General features: G+C 47.8%; 1 protein-coding gene across 3 annotated transcripts in view; it reads right to left on the reverse strand.

Moving 5' to 3' along the window:
- The window catches only part of IFT122 (intraflagellar transport 122), a 148,878-nt gene that overhangs the window by 13,394 nt on the left and 114,063 nt on the right, over positions 1–21,421 (reverse strand). For all 3 annotated transcript variants that reach the window (XM_068252766.1, XM_068252767.1, XM_068252765.1), the window contains one exon: positions 9,779–9,890. In XM_068252766.1, coding sequence (XP_068108867.1) covers positions 9,779–9,890 — 112 coding nt within the window. The remainder of the gene's footprint in view (positions 1–9,778; positions 9,891–21,421) is intronic.

The following is a 21,421-nucleotide window of genomic DNA, read 5'->3' on the forward strand; positions in this document are numbered from 1 at the left end:
TCTATCGTGCGGGAAAACAAAACGTGTGTTCCCAGCATTAAAGACCTGATGAATTTCCGCGTTCCACATTCAAAGGGCAGAGTCCTTACAAAAGACCTTCTAATGGAACTAGTAGAGCAAGAATTGTTTTTCCAATTCACACTCAACATCCCCATTGTATTCATTAGGCGTTGACGATATTAAAGAGACTACGTAACAAAAATTGCATCCTGTTTTTTATCATCCTACAAGTTCAAAAAGCTATTCTAATGTGTTCTGGCTTACTGCAGCACTTTCTACTATGACAGTCTCTGTAATAAATCAATGTATCTTTCCCCTGTCAGACTTGTCGGCCTGTGTCTGGAAGGCTGCCAAGTTCTTCAGTGTTGTGGTTCTGCTATGAACTCCCCCTTCCAGGCCCCTCTATGCACACTGCCTGTGTGTTATTTAGGATTAGCGCAGCTTCTCTCTTCTCTCTTATCTTTTACAAGCTGGATAAATCGTCCTCTGAGCTGGCTGGGCTTTCACATACTGAGGAATTACAGACAAGGGCAAAGCTGTTTGCAGGAAGAAACAAGCAGCCTGAAACTTCAGTGCATGAGAACAGGGGGAAAGAAACTCACAAATGATCTCTTGAGATTCAAAAGGAAGGGTGTATACAGCCTGCTTGTGTATGGATGTATTTTCTATGTGTGGACATACAGTACATCAACCTACTTCCTGTTTTGGTGGCCATTTTGTTTGTTTATAAACAAACTTTTTAAAACTGTTTTTAACCACTTTTAATGCGGCGAGGAACGGCAAAATTGTGTCAGAGGGTAATAGGAGATGTCCCCTAACGCACTGGTATGTTTACTTTTGTGCGATTTTAAAAATACAGATTCTCTTTAAGAGTCAGTTTCTGCTAAAAGCCGTGGCAGTTTCTGATTCGGCCACGGCTCCCGTCGTCATGCTGAAGACGCAGCCCGAAGCCGCGCCATGCATGGCTATAGCGATCCGGCAGCGTGCCGCAGACATCTGCAGCATGACATCCAGATTTGCATAGCATTGTGATCTGGATGGCAAAGACATTGAAAAGATCCCCTCCCCTCTCGCCTGCGGTAAACGCTGCAGATTTGTGTCAAATTTGGCACCAGGGTTGTGAAAAGAGGGGGGCCCAAAGTTGTGAGGGCCCCAATTACTAACCTTCCCTTCTCTGATACAGGGGACTATAGATCAGATCAGCTGGTTTTGTGGCTACACTTGTTATAGGTGTGAAGATCATGATGGCCTCATTTGTTTTATGGCCCGTGTGAGATGGGACACAAGGCCGTGAAGAGCATTAAGGGGAGACAACACAGGGGGGCCCTATCGAAGTTTTGCTGGGGGCCTCATTATTTGTAGTTACGCCCAGGACTTTTTCGCCGCCTGAGGAAAACTTGTGAGGATGCACCCCCCCCCGAATTGGAATGATCTCTCGCTGCGGCGAGCCCCCCAAAAAACACCCCCTCAGTATAGGTAGATAGCCAGCAGGCTTGGGCTTACGAGTTATTACGAGTTCCTAAGGACTTAAATTCGTGATTTAAATAAGGCTTTATTGCCTCCGGTGTGCGGCTGGATCTAAAGGGGTTAGTTACCCATAAGTCCGTGGTCCTCCTTGTGCTCCAAACAGCTTGCACGCGTCCTATTGGACGCATTGTAAGCCTCACCACCGCGCATTTCCTCCTTCCGGCTTGAAATGCGGAAATGCGTGTAGTGAGGCTTGCAACAAGTCCAATAAAATGCGTGCAAGCTGTTTGGAGCGCAGGGAGGACCACGGACTTATGGGTAACTAACCCCTTCAGACCCAGCCACACACCGGAGGCAATTAAGCCTCATTTTAATCACGAATTTGAGTCCTTAGGGACTCGCAACAACTTGTAAGCCCATGCCGGATAGCCAGTTATAGGTGCCCCCAGTGTTGGTAGCTAGGTACAGTTGCCTCCAGCCAGGTACAGTCAGGCTCGGACAGAGCCGCCGAACCACCGACGGTCCCATCGGTGGGCCCCGACCCGACTGCCCCTCCTCCTGACCTGGGGGCCCCTAGAAGGCGTGCGCTGCATGGGAGAGCCGGGGAGGGCAGCCCGACTGTTTTTTTTTTTTTTTTTATGTCCCTTAAAAAAAACTATTTTCCCCGGGGGGGCCCCCTCCTATCCTCCCCCTCCCTCACCTCGGAGGGCCCCCCTCCTGTTACGAGCGGCGGCGGTTACAGCAAAGTTCCTGCGAGGTATAGCAGAAGATAGAGGTCCAGCTGCCTCCCGGGCTACGCTGTCTCCTCTATGCCGCTCGCACTGCTTCCTGGTTTAGTGCGAGCGGCATAGAGGAGACAGCGACTGGGAGGCAGCTGGACCTCTATCTTCTGCTATACCTCCCCGGAAGTTTGCTGTACCCGCCGGCCGCCGCTCGTAACAGGAGGGGGCCCTCCGAGAGTCCGAGGTGAGGGAGGGGGAGGATAGGAGGGGGCCCCCGGGGAAAATAGTTTTTTTTAAGGGAAAAAAAACAAAAAAAAAAACAGTCGGGCTGCCCTCCCCGCGGCTTGTAAGGAGGGGGGACACCCAGGTGAGGGGGAGCATAGGAGTCGGGGCCCCCACTGGCTACCCACCCTCCCACCCTTCTGCCTACCCTCCCACCCGGCTACCTAACTGCCCACCCTCCCACCCTTCTGCCTACCCTCCCACCCGGCTACCTAACTGCCCACCCGGCTACCTAACTGCCTACCCTCCCACCCGGCTACCTATCTACCCACCCGGCTACCTAACTGGCTGCCCACCCGGCTACCTATCTACCCACCCAGCTACCTATCTGCCCACCCGGCTACCTAACTGCCTACCCTCCCACCTGGCTACCTAACTGCCCACCCGGCTACCTATCTACCCACCCAGCTACCTATCTGCCTACCCTCCCACTCGGCTACCTATCTGCCCACCCGGCTACCTATCTACCCACCCGGCTACCTATCTACCCACCCAGCTACCTATCTGCCTACCCTCCCACCCGGCTACCTATCTGCCCACCCGGCTACCTATCTACCCACCCAGCTACCTATCTGCCTACCCTCCCACCCGGCTACCTAACTGCCTACCCTCCCACCCGGCTACCTATCTACCCACCCGGCTACCTAACTGGCTGCCCACCCGGCTACCTATCTACCCACCTAGCTACCTATCTGCCTACCCTCCCACCCGGCTACCTAACTGCCTACCCTCCCACCCGGCTACCTAACTGCCTACCCTCCCACCCGGCTACCCTTCTGCCTACCCTCCCACCCGGCTACCTAACTGCTCACCCGGCTACCTAACTGCCCACCCGGCTACCTATCTACCCACCCGGCTACCTATCTACCCACCCAGCTACCTATCTGCCTACCCTCCCACCCGGCTACCTATCTGCCCACCCGGCTACCTATCTACCCACCCAGCTACCTATCTGCCTACCCTCCCACCTGGCTACCTAACTGCCCACCCGGCTACCTAACTGCCCACCCAGCTACCTATCTGCCCACCTGGCTACCTAACTGCCTACCCTCCCACCCGGCTACCTAACTGCCCACCCAGCTACCTATCTGCCTACCCTCCCACCCGGCTACATAACTGCCTACCCGGCTACCTATCTGCCTACCATGCCATGGGCGTCCCTACATAGGGCAAAATGGGGCATGCGCACTCCCCTGGCTAGCTGCTGCCCCCCCCTAGCTACCCGGACGTGGCTGGCCCGCCCGCCCTGGGGTGGCAGCGGAGAGAGAAAAGAAGCGGCAGGCACAGCGGCGCTGCCTGCCGCATCACTTAATTCTAAAGGGGGGAGCGAGAGAGGGGGAGCCCCAAGGTGAGGGAAGGGGGAGGGGGAAACGTCCTCCCTTCCCCACCGCTTCTCTTCTCTCTCCGCTGCCACTGAGGACACCTATAGATCTGGCTATTTAAACTGGGGACACCTATAGACCTGTCTATCTATACTGGGGGGCCCTGTCACTACCTAAACTAGGGGCTCCTGTCACTATATACACTGGGGGGGGGGGGGGGTCCCTGTCACTGCATACACTGGGGGGCTCCTGTCATACCTAAACTGGGGGTACCTGTCACTAACTGAACTGGGGGGGGCGCCTGTCAATACCTGAACTGGGGGCACCTGTCACTACCTGAACTGGGGGGCACTGTCACTACCTAAACTGGGGGCTCCTGTCACTACATACCCTGGGGGGCACCTGTCACTACAAACACTGGGGGCTCCTGTCACTACATACCCTGGGGGGCACCTGTTACTACCTTAACTGGGGGGCACCTGTCACTACAAACACTGGGGGCTCCTGTCACTACCTAAACTGGGGGGTATCTGTCACTAACTAAACTGGGGGGCTCCTGTCGCTACCTAAACTTGGGGGTCCTGTCACTACCTAAGCTGGGAGGCTCCTGGTGCTACCTAAACTAGGGTGCACCTGTCACTACCTAAACTATCCAGGCCAGCCCAGCATCACCACCAGCCAACCAGCCCAGAATCACTGTCAAAAAGGCCACAGCATCACCACCAACAGTCAGGCCAACATTTACTTCAACCAGCCAAGTACAGCCCAGCATCACCGCCAGGCCGGCCACAGCATCACCGCCAGGCCTTTCAGCCCACACATCATCCCCAATCCAGCCAAAAACAGTATTGCCTGGCACAGCAGCCAGTAGAGGAGAATTCAGAAGCCAGGTGAGAGGTGTCTACCATATTAAGTGGGCATTCTGCCTATTTATGTGAAATGCTGTTTATTTATGTGCCTCATGACTGCTGAATTTGTCTTGTTGGGGGCCTCATGGTTACTGAATTTGTCTTGTTGGGGGCCTCATGGTTACTGAATGTCTTGTTGGGGGCCTCATGATTGCTGAATTTGTCTTGTTGGGTGCCTCAAGATTGCTGAATTTGTCATGTTGTCATATTTGTCATATCTAACCTATGCTGAGGGAAACTATTCTGGCTACCTATATTAGCCCACTGCCTTACTGTTACAGTTACATTACAATTACCCCCCACCCATGTGATGTCATGTCCACACCCATTTTTTTTGTCGCTGCGCGCTTTGCTTTTTTGGGGGGGGGGTGTTGGTAAATTATCCGCACCGGGTGTCAAACACCCTAGCTACGCCACTGGAGGGGGGCACAGCTTGGAAGGGGGGGAATTGGGCACAGAGCGGCGGGGAGGGGGGGAAGCGTCCCCCCCTCCCTCACCTAGGGCCCCCCCCCCTTCCGCGCACCCCCCTCCTCCAGAAGTGCAGCCAGCAGCGAGCGGAGAATAGCTACAGAGATGATGCTATCTCCGCTCCGAGTCCGCATGCCGCTGCCCTGCTGGTCTCTGACTGTAGTGTGTGACGCTGTCCAATCACGTTCTCGCAGTACTTCCTGCTAGAGCGTGATTGGACAGCGTCACTACAGGAGACAGAGACCAGCAGGGCAGCAGCGGCATGCGGAGCGGAGATAGCATCATCTGAAGCTGGTAAGCTATACTCCGCTCGCTGCTGGCTGCACTTCTCGAGGAGGGGGCTGCGCGGAAGGGGGGGCCCTAGGTGAGGGAGGGGGGGAGGCTTCCCCGCTGATCTGTGCCCTCTGCCCCCCCTTCCAAGCTGGGGGGGACTTGCATTGTGTGGGGGTATCTCTGCCACCAACCTGATTGCATTGTGTGGGGGTATCTGCAGCCAACCTGATTGCATTGTGTGGGGGTATCTGCAGCCAAACTGATTGCATTTTGTGGGGGTATCTGCAGCCAAACTGATTGCATTTTGTGGGGGTATCTGCCGTCATCCTGATTGCATTTTGTGGGGGTATCTGCCGTCAACCTGATTGCATTTTGTGGGGGTATCTGCCGTTAACCTGATTGCATTGTGTGGGGGTATCTGCCGTCAACCTGATTGCATTTTGTGGGGGTATCTGCCACCAACCTGATTGCATTGTGTGGGGGTATCTGCCGTCAACCTGATTGCATTTTGTGGGGGTATCTGCTGCAATTTGACTACTTGATGAATTATCATGAGGCATGTAACTACTTGAATATACAATGTATCTGGTCGGACCTAATCTCTGTGAATAACGCCGCTACTTATTTTGTGTTTTGTATTTTTTTTTTTTAAGTCTGCCCATGACTCATCATGACCACGCCGATGTTCCAGTGCATGGTGACACCCATTTAGTTTCGCATTTAGACATATCCCTATTGGAGACTGTCCTCAGAATTGCTCACAATCTATTCCCTACCATAAAGTCATGCAAAATTTCTAAAGTACATGTGTATGTGAGCCCAAAATGGGGGGGGGGGGGGGGGGGAGGGAGGAGGAGGAGAGGGGGGTGGGCCCCAGGCTGAAACTTCCTTGGTGGGCCCTTGGTGTCCCAGTCCGACCCTGGGTACAGTTGCCCCAGTATAGGTTGGCCAGGCACTCACTTCACTTCCGGTTTCTGTCTGGTTCTGCCCCCAGACTTCTGCCGCCTGAGGAAGTCTCCTCACTTGGCATCATGGGCGGACCAGGCCTAGTTACATCACTGCTCGGCACTAATGGAAACGGGCCCATACACTTACTGGGTTGCATTGCACTGCATTGCTACAGCAGTAGGCAATGTGCTAGAACAAGAAGTGGTTTGACAGTGTGCAAGCATGCATTTACCAGCAATAAAAACTAAATGGCAGAAACCTCCACCTCATCTATATGAGAACACGCCATCAAATGTGTCAGCTTCTGTCAAGGCAGGTTTAAACATTCATTCCCCTCCATTACAAAACGTGTTTTGACATTGAATTAACTCATGTTTCTTAAAACGGGTGACCCCTGAAAATGAAAACATATCCTGCATGTAAGAGCTGTGTGAATGGGCTGAGCATATGGAGGTGGTTTCCTCTGTGTATTGTGGGCCTGGGTTTGTATATGTGACTTGTGGGGCTGTCGTGCTGCTAACACATTTGGCTTATGGCTTGCAGATGGGGGGAAAGTATGAGAAGAGCCGAGACCAGCTCTGCTCCTGCCAGGTGGTTGGCTGTGCGTGTGCACACAAACCCTCTCAGCAGCGCACACAAACTTTATAGGAGGGCACAAGGCCAAGTCTGAGCTACGGGGTGCCTGATAAAAGCAAAGTATATATGATGTCTGAGCTTTGTGGAAACAGAGACTGAAGGGCAGAAAAAATATGCTGATATTGCAGATATTTCTTTTTCGAGCATTGTTAAAGTGAACCAGAGACCAAGCACCCTCCTGTATTTTACCATATATATCAATGGGAACATGACAGTAAACACCTACCCTGCTCTCTGTTTCACTCTTCTCTGCTAAATCTGCCTGTTATTAGCCCTGATAAGAATCCCAGACTGAGCATTTAGTCTAGCTTTTCCTGGAATGATTATAGCTGAGTCAGTGTTCTGTGATGTCTTTTCAAGCCCAAGCCTGCCCCCTTGTGGCTCTGCTTTACTGCTTCGAGGATAAATAGCAGCAAAGCAGAGCCACAAGGGGGCAGACTTGGGCTTGAAAAGATAGCACAGAACACTGACTCAGCTATAATCATTCCGGGAAAAGCTAGACTGAATGCTCAGTCGGGATTCTTATCAGGGCTGATAAAAGGCAGATTTAGCAGAGAAGAATGAAGAAGAGAGCAGGGTAGGTGTTTACTGGCATATTTCCATTGATATATATAGTAAAATACATGAGTGTGCTTCGTTTCTGGTTCTCTTTAAAGAGAAACAGTGACCAAGAATTGAACTTCATCCGAATCAGTAGCTGATACCCCCTTTCCCATGAGAAATCTATTCCTTTTCTCAAACGGATCAGCAGGGGGCTCTGCATGGCTAATATTGTGGTGAAACCCCTCCCACATTGTGATGTCAGCGCCTCACAGCTCTGAAGTCCTGACTTCACACTTGGGAGCCTTGTTGCATTGTGGGAAATAACAGCTGTTTCCAACTGCCAAAAAAGCAAGCAGCATCTCCTTCTAGTGACATCACCTGCCAGCAGTAAAAATGTCACCATATGATGTCAGAATGTAAATCAGGGAGAGGAACAATTTTACAACGGGAAAACACTGACATTTTTACATAATTATTGCAAAAAATAAGCACTTTTTATCACACTATTTTCACTGGAGTTTCTCTTTAAAGGATACCACAACTGACATGTGGCATAATGAGATAGACATGGGTATGTACAGTGCCTAGCACACAAATACCTATGCTGTGTTCCTTTTTTTCTTTCTCTGTCTGAAAGAGGTAAATATCAGGTATGTAAGTGGCTGACTCAGTCCTGACTTAGACAGGAAGTGACTACAGTGTGACCTTCACTGATAAGAAATTCCAACTATAATACACTTTCCTAGAAGAAAATGGCTTCTGAGAGCAAGAAAGAGATAAAAAAGGGGGAAATTCTTATCAGTGAGGGTCACACTGTAGTCACTTCCTGTCTGAGTCAGCCACTTACATACCTGATATTTACCTCTTTCAGACAGAGAAAGAAAAAAAGGAACACAGCATAGGTATTTGTGTGCTAGGCACTGTACATACCCATGTCTATCTCATTATGCCACATGTCAGTTGTGGTATCCTTTAAGGTACCCAAGCATTACTTGCTGTATGGTATGGGCAGATCGATCATAAGATATGGCCTTGATGTAGGAAACCGCGGTAAATCTACCGCGCACACACAGCGAGGGTTAATATTAGCACGTGCACACAGCGCGCGCTCCTGTCAGAGGAGTGTGCGCTCCTAAGTGTCGCGCGATGCACTCGTAGCATGACCGCAGTACTACACCAGCGCGGTTGCTACTACGGTAATTACCGAGTGGCACTTAGGAGCGTAAGCTACGCTGGCAGGTCCGCACGTTGAGCGCACACGCTAATATTAACCCTCGCTGTGGGCGTGTGGTAGATTTACTGCGGTTACCTGCATCAAGCTCATAGATCCCTCTCTGATCAGATCTGTTATTTCGGACCAAAATCGGTAAAAAAAAATTGCTTGGATAGCCATGCTGCGGCACCGACTTTACCTCACTTCGATACAAATATAAAATCGGATGGCCGATCGGCCATATAGAGTGATGTATGGGCAACTTTAATGTCGTGCTAATTCTCTGCCTTCAAAAACCCCCATTTTTTTATTAGTCAGGATGCTTCCAACTCTATATAAAAACAAGTTCTGCCATTGTTTATACAGTACCTGAAAAATTATTTCTATTTGAAGTGGGCGTTCATAATCTAATCCCTGAGCCACCACAAGCCTACAGATCAGGTATTCTCGTTCCAGTGACTGCATGCTTAGCAGGTTAAAGGAAATCTGAGGTGAAAGTCGTCTCAGGTTTTATACTTACCTGAGACTTTCTCCAGCCACCTTGAGGCCACTCGGTCCCTCGCTGTCTCCCAGGTCGCTCCTGCCCTCCACTGAACGGCCCGGTACTCTGGCTGAGTCACGCATATGCTGCCTGGCTGCGCTTGCTCTCCCGTTGTGCTTCTGTAGCCAGAAGCACTCTGCGCCTGTGCAGTAGTCCTGCACAGGCACAGAACCCTACTAGACACATGGGCCTGGCAGGGCTGCGCATGTGTGACGAAGCTTGACTCGGCCAGAGTACAGAGCTGTCCAGGGGGGTCAGGAACGGCCTAGGGAGACGACAAGGGACCGAGCGGCCCAAGGAGACTGGAGGAAGCCCCAAGTAAAAAAAAAAAAAAAAAAAAAAAAAACTTAAACCACTTTCACCTCAGGTACATCAGGACTCTCAAAGTACTGAAGCCAAAGGATGGGTAAATGTTGTGTGTACTCTGAGGCTCCAGGCCTAATCTGTTCACTCACCGTAGGACGATGCAGAGAAGACAAAGCCCTGCCGGCAGTTGATGCACACGTTTCCCAGGTTGTTGAGGAAGGGGTTGTTGGTGGAACATCTGTAACACATCGGCACCAGCTCCTGAGGGAGCAGAAGAACACATAAGGTTACACACACTGGCTGAACTGGGCAATTACTCATCACTCAACCTCTAGAATAGCCTAACATCTGTGCCCCTCTCTCATCTCAACCCTTTCCTTCTGTCAGGCATGGAGATAATTGTGTGTCTAATGTACAGCAGATATACCCATGTCACATTATCCGTCCACCTGCGCTGACTGTTAGATATAACAAGATTCTACACTAAAGGGCTGACTTATCAAGACAGGTGCAAAGAAAACTGCAGCGAACCTGAAGCAGTTAGGCAAAGCAGCCAATCATGTTTGAACTGAATGAAACAAAGATTTTGATTGGTTGCTACAATCAGAGAGGAAGCAGCAGATGGTACATGAAATTTACACAGGTGTCTATAAAGTTATTCTTTAGCATCCATTGAATTGAGCAGCCCAGCATGGACATGCTCTAGAGCAGGAGTGTCAAACTCATATACAAAGTGTGCCGAACTTGAGCTCTGGGACCAAGTCACAGGCCAACCTCAATGTCTAGCGGCCATCTCACTAGCTTATAAAGTTTCCTGGTGTCTAGTAGCCCCCTTCTTCCCCTATACAGTTCCCTGGTGTCTAGTGGCCCCCTCCTTTCCCTATACAATTTCTTAGTGTCTAGTGGCCCCCTCCTTTCCCTATACAGTTCCCTGGTGTCTAGTGGCCCCCTCCCTCTCCAGTACAGTTCCATGGTGTCTAGTGCTTTCCCCCTCCCAATATGGCTTTCCTGGTGATCTAGGGCTTCCACTCCAATATAGCCTCTCTGGTGGCCTAGAGTGGGCCAAACCTAATGTAAAGTGGGAAAACCACCTGAGGGGCAAATCTGATGGCTTTGAGGGCCAAATTTGGCCCACGAGCCGGAGTTTGACATGTATGCTCTAGAGAAAAACCAGCTTGAATTTGTAACAATGAGGGAAACCGGCACAGGCTTCAAAGGTAATTTATTATGTTCCCTATAATGGTCTTATCAAAGTTCAGTGATTCACCAATATGACCTTCATGGGGACCATAATAAAGCACCTCCGATGCCTCTGACAGTGCCAGATTTCCTCATTGCTATGTACTTTAAAGGTGATGTTTGGTACTTGTAGGCGTTAACTGTCACTTGCTAGTGATTTCTATGTAGTCAAATAACTAGCCAGAACCACCAAAATGGCCACATCTGGTATTTTAGAAGCGCCAGTGCCAGGCTTGTAGTGTAAATTGGCCTCTCTGAGAACAATGGACGTTTGCATTGTCCTAGCTTTTGCTGGAGTTGTAATGCTAGGTACACACAATGCATTTTTTCGGTCGATTTTCCTCTCTATACTCTTATCTTTTCTTATCGATTTCCATTCACTTCTACGAGAAATCGACCAGAAATAATATCGGAAATGACGCAAATTATCTATCAAACCATCTAACACAAAATTGTATGGTGTGTACTTCGCATAAGAACCACTAAACTCTCATAAACTTACTACATTTCCATGGCCTTGATGTTCAGTAATTGTTCATTAGGGTGACAGATAAACTAGTCGACCACTGAGGGTTCTTAGCAATTCTCACCTTTCAGCGCTCCTCCCTTTATTTCGCCAATAACTTAATCACTAGCAATCACAACAAAGTGATCAATATCTTGTTTTGTTCTTCTCTCCACCAATTAGCACGTAAAAGGGAAAGCATTGCTAATAAAAATCCCTTGTATTAACTACAGAGGTTTCGTCATTGAGGTAAGCTACCTCATATCACTTTTCGATTTTAAGCTGATTTTAGATGCTTTTATTACACCAGGACGCCTCTTTCCCTTTTACGTGCTAAGTATACCCCCGAACACATCCTGTCCGAGGGGAGGTGGCAGACCACTAGTGGAGTCCCCACAGTGGACTCTGTCCCCCTTTTTCCACTAAGAGAGCGACCATCCTTTCCGGTTCTGGCTAGGACCACCCCGAGTGGAGTCGGGTTTATTGTCTCCACCTGCTTCCTGTGGTTGGTTGCCCCCAGCAACCTTCCTTTGTGAGTAGTGCTTCTAATTTATTGTCTTTTATTGTGGTCATTGACATATTGCACTACTGGGCTCCCGTTTCTTGTCTTCTGTGACTTTTTCTACAGGGTGTTCATCCACCCCTACTACAATTGCCTCCACCAATTAGGCTTTCTTTGGGTGGTACACTATGCTAAGAATTATTTTATTCTAAATGCATTTTAATGGGAATCATAGGAAAAAATGGAAAACATTCATTCTTTCTCAGTTTTCGGCCATTATAGTTTTAAAATACGATGTTCTACTGTGTATAAAACCCACATATTTTATTTGCCCCTGTTATTACAACTTTTTAACAATCTCCCTAGTACAATGTATGGCAACAATAATTTGTTTGGAAATAAAGGTGCATTTTTTCTGCTTTGGGTTCATCGCTAATTACAAGACCATATAGGCAAAAATAACAGTAATATGCCTTCTTGACATACAGTCGCTAAAGTAACTATTTATGTATTTCTTTAATTGTCTTTTTTTTATGCAAACGTTTTAATTGGGTAACTATGGGGGAGTGAGGGAGGTATATGGTTAATTTTAACAGGGCTGTGGAGCTGGTCCAAAAATCCACCGACTCCGACTCCTCAGTTTAGGATTCCACCGACTCAGACTCCTCTAATTTGCATATTACAATTTTGTTGATTAAAAGTATGTAACATGAAATTCGTCTCTTAACTGCCAACGCTTAGGAATTTTACAAGACAACTGAAGTGAGAAGGATATGTAGACTACTATATTTATTCCCTTTAGACTAAAACTAGTCCTTGGTAAGAGTACTTGTAAAAAGGTACAAACCGGAACAAAGAACATCTATCAGGCCCTAGGCAATGTAAGTATGATGTGCAGGTACTCTGCAGGGGATTGAGGAGATTCTTCCTCTATTACACATTCTTCATGCACAATCTGAACAAGGTTTATGGGTGACAGACAACACCGCTGTGTTCAATGTGCACAGCATTCTCAGTGGATTCCCTGCAGCTCTGTGGGGAGTGCATATGTAGAGTATAGTACTACTGTGTAACAAAGTAAACCTGAGACAGATGAAATTAAAGTTTTATACATACCTGGGGCTTCCTCCAGCTGCCTTCAGGATAATCAGTCCCTCGTTGTCCTCCTCCACCACCTGGATCTTCTGCTATGAGTCCAGGTACTTGAGCCAGTCGAGCGTAGTGCGCATGCACACACTCCGCCGCCAGGAGCATACTACACCTGTGCAGCACTATTGCGCAGGTGCAGAATGTTCCTGGCTGTGGGAGCGGCATGCGGCCGGACAGCGCTGACTGGCTGAATTACCAGGACTCATAGCAGAAGATCCGGGTGGTGGAGGACAGCGAGGGACTGATTAGCCTGAAGGGGGCTGGAGAATGCCCCAGGTATGTATAAAACTTTACTTTTTATCCGTCTCAGGTACCCTATAATTTGTAGTCACCAAACCAAATTTTAACAACATATCAAATTATTTGATTTCATCAGCAAAGAGAGTGCATACATTTGCATAAATCAGCATCAGTGCAGAATTATTTCCATCTCATTGACCATCTCTATTAGTGACACAGCTACACATCAGGCTTTATACTTACAGCATAGATGTTATTTCATATCTATAAGAGATTCCTGTGCACACATCATATATACAGTCACAATCAGATGTGTATATCTGACCTTAAAAATACGGGGACTGCTTTATTGAAGCAGCACAAGTAACTAATTTTGATTGGTTTATTTCATTTTTGTGGACTAAGCACAGCTATTACTGTATATATACTGTATATATATACATTATTTTTAATGACTATTATCTGAGAAATAGAACATTTTATCATATTTTCTATTTTAATTACAGTTACAAATTCATTAGGAGTCGGAGTCGGCGCATTATTTCCCGACTCCGACTCCAGGCACCCAAAATTGCCCGACTCCACGACTCCGACTCCACAGCCCTGAATTTTAATGGTAAGTGTATGTGTATTTATTAAAAAAAATTATGTAGATGTAATTTCACTATGGCCACAAGATGTCCTCACTCATTATGTTCCTGAGCATAGTATTAATGACAGTATCTAGTCTTGGCCAAGAATGATCTAATGTGTGTACAAGACATTATGGCAGTGATCACTTGCAGTGATGATCAGATAGTGAATCTGAGCATGCACTAAACTAGATTATGTAGATATTGTTTGATGTCTGTACATGGTTTAGGCTATGTATACACTAGCAGCTCAGCAATCCTCTGGATCTGTTCTCCTGGATGCAGCTGGAGTGGGAGGCAGAACTTTTATCCCAGCTGCTGTTCAAGCATTGCCAAGCACAATGGAAAGTAGGCATACTACCAGTTCTGCTCACCTGCTTTCCACTACATCAGGAAAATCCCATGTACACTCCTAGTGTGCCTGCTAAGAAGGTTCAGTGACCGCTACAAAGAGCAGCCAAGAGATGTTCCACATTAAATGTAAGCAGACATATTCAGCAGGAGCCTGGAAGGGTTTTACATACCTCTGTATACACAGTGTAGCAATATCATCATAGAAGCGGAATTTAGGGTATGTTCATGTTACTGAGTGTGCAGTGAGCTCTCCAGTGCTCAGCTCAGCAAAGTACTGCACTATAAGGTTAGCGCTGGATGACAGTTTAGCTGACTGGTCAGCAATAGGCATATGGATGGTATATGATAATCATCAGCTAGTGCTAGACAAATTTATAGAGCTAGGTCAGCATTCAGCAAAAGGTGGGGGTTACATTTTAAAATTTAGAAAACCCCTTGGTTGACAGTTCAAGGAACGGTGGTGGCTAGATATAGCAAGTACTGTGTTAATCCAGGGCCAACCAAAAACTAGCCCCACTGCCTTGCGGTGTGGAAGTGGAATTCTAAAGGTTAATGCTGGCTATACAGTTAGCAATTTTGCAGCCCAATCACCCATCCAATTCCATCACATATCCAATCAAATGAAAACTGGTGCTGCAGCAAGCATGCCTGATCAACGTATTCACCGATTTTGTATTGATTTAGCATGCTGAGCAATCTCAGGCCAACATGGCGTATCCGATGCGTGGCATTACCGGCGTGCCGACTGAAGAATGCGACAGAAGCATTCAGCTACTGTCCCTCCAAATGTAAATGGGGCCCATGCATTCAAATCTCACCAGTCCCAGCCTCTGAAACTGTCCAGCTGTTCCTGGTCTTGTTTGCTGCTGCCCCGCAGCCAGGGCAGGGCAAGTGTGTGACGTCACATGCTATACGCGTTTTCCTACACGCGGCCACCACGTGGGGTGCTCATGGGGAAGCAGCGCATGAGACTGGGAGCAGCTGGACAGTTATGACAGCTGGAACAGGTGAGATTTAGGGCTGGTGCACACCAAGAGCTCTTCTGAGCGCTTTTGAAAAAGCTCTTGGCTAATGTATTTGAATGGGATGAATCACACCAGAGCGATGAGCTTTTTTTTCCGAAATGTAAATGCCGGTCCTGCAGAATTTTTGCTGATGTCTGAGGTGATTCAGCCTCAATGTTAAGTATAGAACAGTGAAAAATCACTCAGAAAAGCGCTAGATCAGAGCGATTTTCCAAGCGTTTTTGTTATAGAAGCTTTTCAGTTCCAGCTCTACTGTAACAAAAAATTAAAAAAAAGCTACACCAAAACGCTCCAAAAATCGATAGGCATACTTAGAAAATTGCTAGGCACACGCCTAGAATCATCACTTCAAAAAGCGCTGAGCATTTGCTTTTACGCTAGCACTTTTTGGTGTGCACTGGCCCTTAAATGCACAGGGCAGGAAGGGCCACACTAACATTTGGGGGGACAGCAGCGAGGCAGCTCCGCAAGGATGACTCCTGAGAGATTTTATGCCGAGATCGATCGGGAATCGGTCTGCGATGCATGGACAGCCAACAGATCTCTCTCTGATCAGATTCGATCAGAGAGAGATCTGTCTCTTGGTTGATCTGCCCATACATTGCGAGATATGTGGCACTCACATCATAGTACTGCGCAGGTGCAGTACGCTCCCGGTGACGCATTCACAGAAGACGCTGACTTGTCAGGGGTTGGCGATCCTTCAGAGGCTGCCTGCGGGACCCGGGAGAAGACCAGAGCTGTGGTGAGGGACACACCTGACTTGTAGGGCCTGGAAGAAGCCCCAGGTAAGTATAGCTAGTTTTTATCCGTCACCTTGGATATCCTTTAAGGCAAGGAACCAGCCAGAAAATCAGTGTGCCTGGAAGCTTTAGGTGGCAGCCCCACCACCAGGATTGGGTGCTGAAGGCTAATAACCTACACACCTTAAATCAAATTATTATTAACAGCAGAATTTACAAACAATGTGGCATCTGACAGGTTCACTTTAGCATATATGAAAATGTGTGCTTTAAGTTATTTCTGGCAGTTAAATGATGTAAGTCTTTCTAAAAACAATATGCATCCCGCGAGAGCCCGTTTCATATTTGCGGCTGTTCCATTGTCTCGGCCCGTCCTCAGCTGCCTCACACGTCGCCTCACGCGCTTCGCCGATTCCGGGATCCTGGATGGAGTTATTACAGTACGCCAATCTCCATATGAATCAAAAAATCTCCATATGAAGCAAAGTTGTCAGCGGCCTGGAAACTCCGCGGTCCCAGCCATTTAAATTTAGCTTCAGTACAAGATGTCGGAGGCGCTGCCAATATCCCCACGTTCTTTATTAGCGCGCGGCCCTCATGCGTAATTCCTTGGCAGCCACCGATGCTTAGCGGAGCCAGATGTGGAACTTCTGAGGGGTTAACCCCCTCTCTGCTGCGACCTAATTAGATAATGATTTATTTGAGCAGCTTTCCAGATCTCCGCTGGTTTATTTTGCTAGCCGAGGCCCAGACGGCAGTGTTTATGTTAGCGTTAAACAGGACTTCCATCCTGACGAAGCCCTGGAAGTGTGCAAATCCGTTACATCTGAATCGCCCTCTCTTTGATGTTAATTAAAAGTTCACTCCAGTCAAAAGTGAAAAGTGTTTTATTTAAACTGACGCTGGGACAGTGCTTCCCTGCTTCACTGAAGGCTCAGACATTCACACTGGTCTGGAACACCCCTCCCTTTCAGCCTCTGTACCCCACTTCATCCTGTATCCTGGCAGCACGAGATGCTCCATAGCCGGAAAGTCATTCATAAACAACAGTACTGATTTCCTGCTGACTTTTGAGAAACACAAGGGGTGTTCCTGCTGCTAATGCTTTTGGGCTTGGAGGTCAGCGACACCATTGCTCTGCCCTTAAAGAACAAATGTGTCCCCCCGTATTGTAATCTCCCGTGCACCAACTGACGCGACCGTCAAGCTTCTCCCGGCCTTGTCCGTTGCTTCCCTTGAGAGCCGCTGTCACACATAGCCACCACGTGGAGGCACGTATAGCATGGGGTGCATGTGGTGTTACACATATTAGCGGCACTCGGGGAAGCTGCAGAGAAGACTGGGGTCCGTCGTGTTTGTTGTGATATCGCACAACGTACTCAGGGCCGGATTTGTACATTTTACCGCCCAAGGCTCACTGTCAACCCCTTCCCGCACACTATATCTCCCCTGGTCTTAAGCACCCCCGACCTATGCTACCCTGTCCTGTGCTCCCCATCCTGTGCTCGGCTGCTCTGCCCTGTGGAAGCAGGGCGGCCACTGACCTGGTCTGTGACCACTGTGGTTTACATGTTTGGCAGTTTGTCTGCCTAAGTGTGCCAGCCCACTTCCCACCCCTTTCTTCCTGGTGCCCTAGGCCATGGCCTTGGTGGCCTTGCCTCAAATCTGGGTATGATCATACAGCACCCAATAGACAATGTAGGCCTGAGATTTTCCAGCATGCTTGATCAATACATTTGACTGAAATCTGTTGAGTCATTGATCGGGCATGCGTGTTGTGGCACAGACTTTTTTCCAATTCGATAAGATCAAATTGGGTGGTTGATAGGGCCGCATAATCGATAGATGTATGGCCAGCTTTAGAGGCAGTGGATCAGCAGGATAGCCAGGCAATGTGCATTGTTTAAAAGGAAAAAAATATTACAGCCACCATACGCCTCTCACTTTAGGTGTCCTTTAATCCCTGCTCTATCAGTCTAGCTAGCCAGAATGTAACTGGTTCTCTCAATGCAGTTACCAAAAACATAAGTGTCATTCTGAGCATGGCACTGAAAACAGCCCCAAGTGTAGCCACACTAATATATAATCAATTCATACTATGGCAACATGACAAAAATGAAGTCCAATATGATTCTTTTCATAAGAGATCAGCACTTCCTGTCCTGCTGGCTGGAAGATGCCGTCGTCAAGCACATGTGCCTGGCCGCACTCGGGGAAGCTGCTCAGAAGACCGAGATATTGTGGTGAAACCCCTCCCACTGTGTTATGTCATGACCATGGCCCTGACAGTTACATCTTTGTGAACCTCATTGCATTGTGGGAGAAAACAGGCATTGCCAACTGCCAAGCAAGCAGTATCTCCCTCTGTGCACAGATGTATAATAAAAACAACCTTTTAGCCTATCACATTGCTAGCTGGTGTGTTTATAGATAAGGGCAGTTGGGCTGTCCATTTTTTTTTCTCATGTCTCCCAGCCATGAAGATGATGTCCTGCAGGGTCACGGTGGATCAAACAACATGCATGAATTGCACGGTGAGTATCAATCATTCCTTGATCTATGGTATCTACTATTGTTTAGCTTCAAACTTTGCAATGTGGATCCGAGGTGAACGTTTACTAATTTGCATAATTGTGTTCCTTTCCTATTGTTTATAGGGCATTCCTCAAGCCAAATACTTTTTTGTTTTAATACTCTAATTCCCTATAAACTAAATGAACCACGCCCACGGGTGTTCAGAGAGCCTTGGCAGTAGCAAGGGCTCATGAGAGCTCAGTCTGGGCAGGAGGAGGAGCAGGTGTTACTAGCCATTGATTTCAGAGGCAGAGGGGAGGAGGTAGGAGGAGGGGGGATTAGGTTTTTTTTCACAGGCTTAGTGATCAAGATACAGATAAGCCTGCCTCTGTGTAATGTTTACAAACAACATGGCTGCTGTCATTGTACCACAGGAAGAAATAATCATATTCTATTAAAGCTGTTTGCAGCTATATTTGCTGCGTAAACGATCTAAACTTTAGATAAGATATATAGACGAGTTACTTGTTATAGTTAGTTTTTCATCTCGGATACGCTTTAAGTTATTCTTTTACTAGTGAGGTTCCCTGCCACATGAGTCATAATGAAATAGATGCAAAGTTACTATTATATTGAGAAAGCAGAAACATGCACTGTGCAGTGGAAGTAACATTTGCTGGCCCCTGAACGCCATCCAACTTCCACTCTACCCATGTACTTTATTACAGCAACATGCCTTCCTTAATTTATTAGGCAATTTTCTTTACAGATCAGCCTGTTCGGTTTTATAGCGCTGGAAGGCTGCCAGGAACACGGAGATGGCGTGACCTGGGATGGAGAATTGTTATTCGAATATTTCCCTGCTTTACATGATGGTTTCTATTAAACGTCCTAATTACAGATGTAAGATTAAGAGTTCTCCACCCCCAGTCAATTTTATAAGTGCCCGAAGTGGCTGTCACCATGGCGTCCAGGAAGCCGTGCCTTTCCAGGCAGAACTACAGAACGCTTTCAATGGTTGCATACTCCAAGGTACCAATATAATGACGAGCTTAGATCTGCCCCTGAAAATTGTAACTGTTTAACTTTATGTTCAGAGCTGCAGCTTTTCTTTCTAGTAATCCTCAAGGTTTTTATTTTCTTTGCTACAACAGGAGAAAAAGGTGCCCAGTTGGATTAAAGTAAAGCGGGATTGCCAGGTATAAAATCAAATTCCAATTACTCACGGCTCTGTGTTTATTATGTTATCTACATCCTGACCCTGCATTGCAAGCATTCCAATATAATAAAAAAGTTTCTACTGTAACAAATCTTATCTCAGTCAGCCTGGCTCAATTTGGTACATTGCCGGGAGAGGGAAGCTTGTTGTCTCCCCTCCCACATTCCTTCTCCTCACTGATTGGCTGAGGGCAGTTCAGTGTGGCAGGAGGATACGACGGGAAATAAGTCTCACCCCTGTGCAGAAGCAGCTGAAATATGATCTATGCTGTACTTAGAAGTGTTTACAAAGCAAGCTAGATATGACAGTGCAGTTTCTAGGAGAAAAAAAGAGCAAGGGAGGAAATTATATCAGAATTGGCTTCAGTTAGAGGCAGTAAAGATGGAAAATGCCTAAAACGTTTTTTTTTCTCCATTTACTATAAAAAATTAATTGAATCAAAACATGGACAGTACAATACATATGTTATATAAGCAAAACAAGTATCTACTTAGATCTGTGCTTTTTCCTGGGATAATATGGCTGTCCCTGCTGCTTTAATAACAAGAAAATTGAAAGGATGAGGTGGCTTAACTTAAAGATGACACCAATAATAGAAAATCAATGAAATGATTTGCACTAAAGCAATGCATTTTGTTAGCGCATACAGTTAAAGGGACTCCGAGCAGTGCAGAAACTATGGAAAGATGCATATCATTTTAAAGCTCTCTTTCTCCCCTTTCCAATGATATATAAACCACCGCCCTACGCCTTTTAGTTTTCGCTATTTTCGCGATTGAAATTGCAGCGGCCGCGATTTCGATCGCGAAAATAGAGAAAACTAAAAGGCGTAGGGTGGTGGTTTAGGTGTCGACAGAAAGAGGAGAAAGAGAGCTTTAACCTCCCTGGCGTTCTATTAAAATCGCCAGGGAGGCTGCGGGAGGGTTTTTTTTTAATAAAAAAAAAAAATATTTCATGCAGCCAACTGAAAGTTGGCTGCATGAAAGCCCACTAGAGGGCGCTCCGGATGCGTTCTTCTGATCGCCTCCGGCGGCCAGAAGTAACACGGAAGGCCGCAATGAGCGGCCTTCCGTGTTTCGCTTACCTCGTCGCCATGGCGACGAGCGGAGTGACGTCATGGACGTCAGCCGACGTCCTGACGTCAGCCGCCTCCGATCCAGCCCTTAGCGCTGGCCGGAACTTTTTGTTCCGGCTACGCTGGGCTCAGGCGGCTGGGGGGACCCTCTTTCGCCGCTGCATGCGGCGGATCGCACGCTGCAGCGGCGATCAGGTAGCACACGCGGCTGGCAAAGTGCCGGCTGCGTGTGCTGCTTTTTATTTGAGCCAAATCGGCCCAGCAGGGCCTGAGCGGCAGGCTCTGGTGATACTGGACAAGCTGAGCCCGTCCAAACCGCCCAGCAGGTTAAAATGCATCTTTCCATAGTTTCTACACTGCTCGGAGTCCCTTTAATTTCCTCAGGCCAAGCGCCTCTGTGCCAGGCTGTGAGGGCTCTTTCACAGCTGCACAGATTTTCAGGGTTTTGACGCAACGGCTAACGTTTGCGTTAACCAGGGTAAAATGAAAGTCCATACACTTTCATTTTACCTTTCACACCCGATGCTGCGTTTTTATGCGGTACGGTACGACGCACCCGGGAGCTGTTTTTTCTGTTGGGTTCAATGAATAGCTA

Source organism: Hyperolius riggenbachi, chromosome 9 (genome assembly GCF_040937935.1).
Source record: "Hyperolius riggenbachi isolate aHypRig1 chromosome 9, aHypRig1.pri, whole genome shotgun sequence".
Classification (NCBI taxonomy): Eukaryota; Metazoa; Chordata; class Amphibia; order Anura; family Hyperoliidae; genus Hyperolius; species Hyperolius riggenbachi.